General features: G+C 54.1%; 1 protein-coding gene across 1 annotated transcript in view; it reads right to left on the bottom strand.

The window, feature by feature from the left end:
* Positions 1–3,017, bottom strand: part of Adcy5 (adenylate cyclase 5) — a 145,178-nt gene extending 142,161 nt beyond the window's left edge. Inside the window, exon 1 of the mRNA XM_026394175.2 lies at positions 1,356–3,017. Coding sequence (XP_026249960.1) covers positions 1,356–2,480 — 1,125 coding nt within the window. The 5' untranslated portion in view covers positions 2,481–3,017. The remainder of the gene's footprint in view (positions 1–1,355) is intronic.
* Between the last annotated feature and the right edge of the window lie 5,627 nt (positions 3,018–8,644).

An 8,644-nucleotide genomic window follows, 5' to 3' on the forward strand; every position in this document is an offset into this window, starting at 1 on the left:
TAGCCCACAGTTGGTGAAGAGGCTGTTGGGAGTCAAAAGGACATAGTCAACCCTCTCATTCTCTAGAAAGGGAACCTAGGACCAGAGAGATCACATGTTCCCTCCCTCCCTATAGCAGAGCATCTTGCAGGTTCAGCATGTCCAGGAAGTTGGGATACAAGGGAGCATCCCAAGAAAGTTGCAACACGCAACAGGATCAAAGTCTGGGGAAGGTAGTAAAAGTAGGGAGAAGGAGAGGCTCAATGAGGGCTGGGAATGTAGCTCAGTGGTAGAGCACTTGCCTAGCATATAGAAGGCCCTGAGTTCAATCCCCAGTGGGGGGCGGGGAGACTCTGTGAGAGGAGACAGATATCAAGAGATAGAAGGAGTGTACAGTGGGGTCAGGGTCCAAAACACTGACCTACAGCAAGCCCCCCTTAATTCTGTCCAATGGAACAGCATACAATCGGGCAGGTTCAGTAGAGGCCATGAATTGGGATAGATATTAGGATGCTAAAAGGAGAAAGCACAGATGTCTTAGAGGCCGCCTTACCCTAAGGCCTGGGTGGCAAGCATGTCCCTCTTCAAGAAGTCTGAAGCCACAGAAGTTTTATTTACTCCTTAGCCCACAGTTCTAGATTTGCCCAATAAGTGTCAGTAGGGCTTAAAAAAAAAAAAAAAAAAAAAGCAATGACCAGGAGCACCCTTTGGAAGGGTCATGGTATTCAACACCAGCTTTCTGCTCAGGCCAGAAGGGGGACTGTGGCCACACACATCTCAGATGCTCCCTCCCACTTGTGCCAACTGCAAGTTTTCGCCTTCTTGCCTTGCACTTTGGTAAAGGAAACAAACTTGTCGGTCCTCCTTCAAGTTCAGTGATATCTCTAGCTCCTAAACCTCCAGCCTCAGACACTGGGAGGGCTATCCTATCTCCTTCCTAGGACAGGACAAGGGGTGGCCAGATCCCTCCTCCCCAATGTTCTATCTAGGTCTGGGTTAACAAGTCAGCAGTGGTGCTCTGGATGGGTGGCTGCTAGAGGGTCCCGCCACTTTAGGTAGTGTCTCTTGTATATACAGGGACTGAAGCTCAGGGAGAGATGGGAACTTCTCCATCTTCTCCAAGTCTTCTACCTTACTCAAATCCCAGCACTGATGGATACAGTTTGGAGCGTCATCTACCAGGCCAGGAACGTTATAAGTAACACAAGAGCACTCTTTTGTAAACGAAGACACTGGGGTGCAAGGGGGACCAAGAAGCCACATCTCTGGCTCCTTTTCACCACTTTCAAGGGTGAGGGTGGGATCACTTTCTCTGGAATCAAGCCCAGGCCTGCCAAGCCCCACAGTCCGGTCCCTTTGGCGGGGTGGGCTCCTACCTGTTTCAGCAGGAACTGGTCCTGGGCGTTGGTTCGCAGGGCGATGGCCAGGTGGAGAGCAGACAGGAGCACCCCGCTGAGTACCGCAGCCCTCATGCGCACGGGCAGCAGGGTGTAGATGGTGTAGATGAAGAACACCGTCCACCAGATGCCCTCGGAGGCGCTGCGCGGCTGCGGCAGCAGAAGGCCCACCACCTGGACGGCCAGCACCACCGCGATGAGCGCGTAGCAGGCCAGGCCCATGTGGTCCTGGTGGAAGGCTGCGCGGTTGCAGAGCACAGCCATAATGAGGATCACTCCCACGGCGGCCGCCAGCACGGTCAGGTAGGGAAGCTGGAGCGGGGGCCGCGCCGCGTGGAAGGCCAGCATGACAAGACACACGAGCACCAGCACGGCCATGAGCATGGTGAGACTGCTCTGGTTCAGGCGGAAGAAGTAGCGCTGGTACAGCCGCTCCAGCTTGTCCGACGGGAACTTCTTAGAGCGGAATATCTGCAGCAATGCCAGGCAGCAGGCGCCCAGCGACAGCACCGCGCCGGGCCCTGAGCCTGAGTCCTCTGAGCTGCAGCCATCCCCAGACCCTTCGCCGCCCTCGACGGCGCCGGCCTCTACTTCGTCGGCCGCGCGACCCTTGCCCCGTCGCTCCTCCAGGCCCAGCTCCACCGAACGGGGGCGCACCTCCGTCCCGCCTGCCGCAGCTGCCGCTGCCGCCGAACCGCCGCCGCCGCCCGCAGGGGGCGCCCGGGTGCTGCCCCCGCCGGCCGCGCCCCGCCGCTGCCGCCGGCTGCCGCGACCGCAGTCGTCGCCGCCGCGCTCCTGCCAGGCGGACTTGGAACGGAAGCTGAAGCCGAAGCCCCCGGCCAGGGGGTCGTCACCACTCAGCGGAGGATCATCGTCGTCGTCGCTGCGCCAGCGGCCGGCCAGGCGCTGCTGCTGCGGGGTCACCGACCCACCGGGTTTCTTGGTGGAGCTGCGGGTGGATCCCCCAGGGGCATGGGGGTAACCATTGGCGCGGGAATCGGCCTCCCCCCATGCCGAGCGGTGCTCTGGGCCTCCCCGGGGTGCCGGCGCCGCAGCTGTCTGCGCCGCGTAGCCCGGAGGGCTCACGCTTTTGGAGCCGGACATCCCCCCCTCGGCCTCGTCGTCTTCCTCCTCCCCCGGGGACCGGGCCGGGGGTCTCCAAGGGGAGGGCGGACGGCCGAGCAGGGGGACCAGGCTGGGGTCACACGTCGGGGGCGGCCCGGGGCCCTGCGCAGAAGCGGGGCATCTTGGCACCCCCGTCCTGAGCGGTGGAGGAGGGCAACGGAGGGTGAGCGGAGAGACAGGCGTAGCCCCGAGGTGAGAAGTAGCTGAGAATCCGCGTCAAGAGTCCCAGGTCCGAGATGGAGTTGGCTCTGAGCTGGGGCAGTGGGGACTGTTCCAGCTACTGCGCCGCGCGCAGAGGGACGTCCAGACCCCTGGCTCGCGTCGAGTCGACGAGGGCCGGAGTTGCGGACGAGGCGGGACGGAGAGGTGTCCTTGCGGGCGGCGCCTCCCTGGAGCTGGCAATGCCCGGGCGCGGCGCTCGCAGATAATGCCTAAGCAAAGCCCAGAGGCTTTCGGAGCTAGGTGGCGGCGAGGGCGGCTCTGCGGGGGTCCCGGCACGGAGACGCAGCGGGTGCCCTTTCCTCACAGCGGACTGGGAGCGACTGGGAGGTGCGGGCGCCAGCCAGCATTATTTTCTTACGAGGGGTGGGGAGGTGGGATGGGGGGTGGAGAGCACGGGGGAGGGGGCGGCGGGCGGAGCGACAGCTCCGGAGCCCTGGGGGGGAGGGTCCTGGATCCCGGGGGAGCTGTCGCCCGCATCCCCCACCTCCCGTGGCGAGAGTGGGAGCGTGGCCCCCGCGAAAGACGAGTCGAGCCTTCCGCGCGTCCGCGCAGGGGGCGGGGGCGAGGACCGGCTCCTGAGGTGCGGCCCTTCCCCTCTCGCCTCTCCCTTTCCCCCAAACCAAGCGTGGCTGGCCCGCACCCGCCGGTCCCGAGAGCTGTCGCGCTGGCTCCGCTAGCCTCAAGCTTCTTGCCGCCGGCTGCCGGCCCACCGCGGCCGGGCGCAGAACAGCTAAGCGGAGGGCGGAATCCGGCGCCTCGCCACCGCCGTTCTGCCCCAACGCAGGCGGGCTTCTCTCCCGGAGCACAGCATCCAGAGATGGAGGGCCGGGGCTCAGAAGCAGCCGGCCGAGGGGGACCCGCCGAAGAGCCGCGGCTCCCCGGGGGCTCTCCGGGGGGACCCGCGGGATCTCGGCTCCGGGCGCGCCATGCACGCCTCGGGCCCTGCGCCGCTCCGGCCGCTCGCGCCGCTCCTCCCTTCTTGCCCGCTCGCCGCCGCCGCCGGAGCGCCCTCCGCATCCCCTCCTCCCGCCGCTTCCCCGCCCCCCGCGCCGCTCGGGCCTCGGCTCACAACGGCGCGCGGCCGCCTCCGCCCTCGGCCGGGCCACGGCCCCAGCCTTGGTGGCCCGTGGGCATCCTCAGGCCGGGCTCGGGGCCGCGGGGGACCCCAGCTCCCCTTCCTCACCTAAAATTCTCGCTGTGCCCCTCCCTCCCTGGCTCCTGGAGCCGGGTCCAGCCCGCGATCCTTTCGCCGGACCTGGGTGACTTCGGTCGTCCCCCGCCCCCAGCTTGGGTTCCTGCGCCCCCAGTCCTAGCTCCCCTCTTTTGTATCCCCCTTTATTCCCCCTCCCCCCATTCAACCCAACTTCAGCCCCGGCGCTGCGCCCCCCTTCTCTGGCCGGGCTCGATTGGCCGCTTCCTGAGCTGTCAGACTCGAGTCCAGCGCGCTTATTGGGCGATTCTCCGGCCCGGCGACCGTGCCAAAGAAGGGCGCGCCGGGCGGGGGGCACCCGGGTAGCGACTGCCGCAGGGAGCCAGAGACTGAGTCCCTGGAGAGACCCGAGGGGCCCCAGAGCCAGACCCGGAAATGGGCAGGGGAGATGCTGAGACTGAAGATCTCGAAGGCTCAGAAACACAACGACGGAAAAGATGAAGATGCAGTGGGTGAGGCCCGTGCAACCAGGGCGGGGCGGACAGGAACGCTTTGGTGGATAGTTACAGAGAGGAAACCCCACAAACAGAACTGGGAACACCTGGCGTTTATAAAGAGCTGTTTACCTGTTAATACTTTTATAAATCTTATTTGATTCCCTCCCAGTAACTCTAGGCTGTGATAGGGGACAGGGCCTCTGGTTATTCCCAGAAACTGAGGCTTCAAGAGCTTAACCAACTTGCCATGGGTCACACAGGTCTCCTAACTTTCAACCCAAAGATCTTTTCTTAGCACCAGGCTGCCTCCCAGACTCAATAAGCTGTTTTCAGGAAGGATGTGCACCAGAGCAAGCTGCGAGGCAGGACCTGGGAAAAGGGAATAATGGTCAGATGCTCCTGCTCAGCTAGCCAGCAAAGGCAAGGGTGAGGAGGACTTTACTGCCTGTAGAGGGGACCTGGGCCTGTGAAATGATGTGTCTGCCCAACTTCATTTTCCCCTAGAGTAAAGATGTCCTGCAGGCTGTCTCCTCTTGGTGAGGTATGGTGGGGGGACCAGGGGAGAGAGAAACAGCCTTCCTTTACCCTCTTGATCCTCCAGACTCTCCTCAGAGGTTATGACAAGGAATCTATGGCTCTGAAGAACTGCTTTCTTTCTTTCTGCTGGTCATCTATTTGCAGAGTGGAACATAAACCTTGCCAGAGCTACAGAATGGGAGGAGAAAAATTCCGAGAGGTCTGAGTAAACTAACCCTTGAGTAATCATCCAGCCTTTGAGTAATCCATGATTAGCTAAGTCATATAAAGCAACACAAATTTAGTCAAGAAAAATTCCAGCGCCCCCAGTGTGCAGAGCGGTATGCTAGGTGCTACCAGAAGAGAGTTGACCAAACTCAGGAAGGGAGCAGAGCTGGCTGTTACCTACAGGTCCAGCCAAGTTCAGTGTGGAACAGAATTCCAACAGAGCTCACCTGTGTTCAGAGAGAGGCCGTCTCATTTCCTACCCTGGGAGATCAAATCTGGAAATCAAATCTGAGTCTAGCAGGGAAGAATGAGGAAGAGGAAAGGAAAGATGAACTAATATTTATTAAGCTACTATGTATGTATGTAAATATTTTATTATCAGTATCAAAAGACAGCATTACAACAAATTTAGAGATCTTAATTAGCTTTTATTTGCAATTCAAGAATCAGACAACACCTATTCTACAAAATGGATTTGAGTATTTCAATGAGATGAGCAGAGAAGATTGGTTTTATGGACAGAGAAGGGCTGAAGAAGCAGAAATAGAGAACAAAAAATCATATAGATCATTTCAAGTTACTTTCCTTGTAAAAGTTAAATGGAAGGGGACTTGTTATGCCTACTAAAACTGACCTGTTTGGTGTGTGTGTGTGTGTGTGTGTGTGTGTGTGTGTGTCTTCCTCCCTCCCTCCAAATGATTTCTTGAAAGGTCAGATTAACAACTTAGTTTTGACTTGGTGGCTTGGAACTTCAGCATAAGTAACTCCATTTGGGTTAAGTCTGTTGGGCCTAATGCAGGAGCTCAATCTAAACCAATGGTCTCTATAAATTTTATTTATCATCAAATAACCATTTTGAGAAAAGTATTATTCTCTCCAGCATAAAGATGAGAAAATTGAGACTTAGAAAATGGATAAGTTTGTAGAAGGCCCACTGTTTGCAGCACTCGGCTCCTTGTTCTCTACCATACAGCCATGTAGCAAATACCATGCAGGAGAGATACTCAGGTCATAGGCTATTACATGCACAGAGGCTAGGTGGCCAGAGAAGTCAGGATTACTTATCAGAGGTCTGTCATTGATCAGCTTCTCTGCACCTGAGTGCTCCTTAGCTGGTTATTCCTTTTATTATTTTTTTTCAATTAAAAAAATCATTTTATAATTGATGTAGAAAAACTAAAAACAAAGAAAAAATCATATTCATAATCCTACCACCTAGGAAGAACCAACATTAAAGTCCTGATTTTTTTTTCTTAAAAAATAACTGGGACTTTTATTCTACAGTTTTAGTCTGCCTTTATCTACTTAGCAAAATATTTTAGTTTTTTTCATGTCAGTAAGTGTTCACTTACAATATCCATTTTATTGTTAGAGTATAATTCTATTGCATGGATATATCACAATTTATTTAACCAGTTCCTACTGTTAGACATTTTTCACTGTCAGAATAGTTTATAGAATGTTTCCATCCTTTTATTGTCACAAACAATAAGCATTTTTGTAGATAAATCTTCACATGCACCCTTAAATTATGTCATTAGGAGAGATTCCTACAAGTAGAATTGCTAGGTCACAGGATAAGCACATTTTTCCCCCTAAGATATTTATAAAATTTAGACCTACATCCTTACCTCTTTTCCCAGTTCCAAGCTTCCCCCAGCCCATGGATGCTCCTTGGAACACACCCACACCCTGGATTCCATTAGTCTAACACTGAGGTAATCTCCCAAGCAGCCTGCCCTGTTTTCCATTTTCCCACTGCTACTGAAATGATCATCCCCAAACTCCCCAGACATAGTGGTCCTTCTTCTGCCTTTGTCTTTTCATATCAGTTTCTTCTACATTCTCTTACCCTTGTCCAGATGGTCCCCCTCCTTGCCTGGACAATTGCCAACTCTTCCTCCTTGCCCTCAAACCTGTCCTCCACTTTGTCCTCATCTATTCACACCTCCTCGAAATATTTCCTCAAAGCAGCCTCTTCTCACCTATGGGTCTCACTGTCCACCACTTCTCCATGCCACCAGCCACTTAACCACCTTGAACTGCTCTTTCTCCTCTGCAGACATTATCCTTTTCCCCCCACAAATTACACTAGCAGCACCTGGGTAAAGGCCTTTTTAATGCACCTCCACTCTGCCACCCTTTCCCCCAAACCTGTAATCACTCCCTCTGCTCCCAGTATATCTTGATGGTATCACTGTCATTGCACCTGTCTCATTGTATTATCTTGATTTGTTCATAGAATCATCTCCAGATCCTGCCCAACTTCTTGAGGGCATAATTGGTATCTGATCCATTCTGTACCCAGTGCTCAATCTGGTGCCCACTAGTTGGTAGGAGGTTACCACTAGTTGGTGGATAAACAAAAGGAAGGTACACCCGGGAACTAGTGAACGCATGGAGTCTCAGGGGTGTGTGACTAAGGAGTGCTTGAGTTGCTTGGTGGGGATGGACAGGCGGGTTGATTGGATTCTTCAACACAGCACAGAGGACTCGGGTTTAAAGACAGTAAGGAGGAATTGGGGGACAGAGTATCCTGGGCCATTCTGTTTGGGGAGGCAAACTGGGAAAGACACAGCCACATTGAAAAAAGAAAACAATATCCAAGAGCATAGGAGACCAGTCAGAAAGCCACTCCAGAGCAGATGTTAATTGGGCCCCAAAGTGACATAGTAATGGAAATAACTCCACTGACTGGAGGAGATCCAGGGCTGAGGCGCAAGTCCAGGGGTTCATCCCTATGAAAAGAAAATCCAGAGGAGCTGCGGTCACAGGGTAGAAAGGCAGAGGTTTTTAAGACAAACTCTAAGAGGTTTACATGATGCAGAAAGGATGTGGTCCTTAGGGTCTTCACCCAAGGGCCATCCCAGGCCTCTCTGGAATTAGTCTTTACAGACACCCAGAGCACCTCCAGCCTTAGGGGAGACCTGCAGACACACCCCCTCTAGCCCTCGTCCCCCTGGTGCCTCAGTTACCCTTTAGGGCTTCTTCACTCCCCGAGCCTGTTCTTTAGAAGAATATTTGTTTCATGGGGCAGGGGTGGTGGCTCAGAGGTAGAGCGCTCACCTACCATGTGTGAAGCACCGGGTTTGATCCTCAGCACCACATAAAAATAAAATAAAGATATTGTGTCCACCTATAACTCAAAAATAAATATTAAAAAAAGAATATTTGTTTCAGAAATTAGAACACTAGTATTTTAGAATAGTCAGAAATATTTGTAAAAGTGAATACCAGTAATTCTCCCCTACTTAGAAATACTTTGCCGCACTGCTTAAATGGGGAGTCACAGGCCACAGGTATAAGATTTCTTTTAGGATGATGAACATGTTCTAAAATTAGGTTACGGTGATGACTGCACAACTGTAAATTCACCAAAACCCACTAAATTGCACACAGTAAGTGGGTAGACTTTATGATACCGAATTATATCTCAATAAAGTGGTTGAAAAAGGAATGCCCTGGGAGGTTGAAGGTGCTGTGACAGAACTGTCTGCCATGGGCAAGTCAATGTGAGTGAGTTTAATCAG

The sequence above is a fragment of the Urocitellus parryii genome, chromosome 2 (genome assembly GCF_045843805.1).
Source record: "Urocitellus parryii isolate mUroPar1 chromosome 2, mUroPar1.hap1, whole genome shotgun sequence".
NCBI lineage: Eukaryota > Metazoa > Chordata > Mammalia > Rodentia > Sciuridae > Urocitellus > Urocitellus parryii.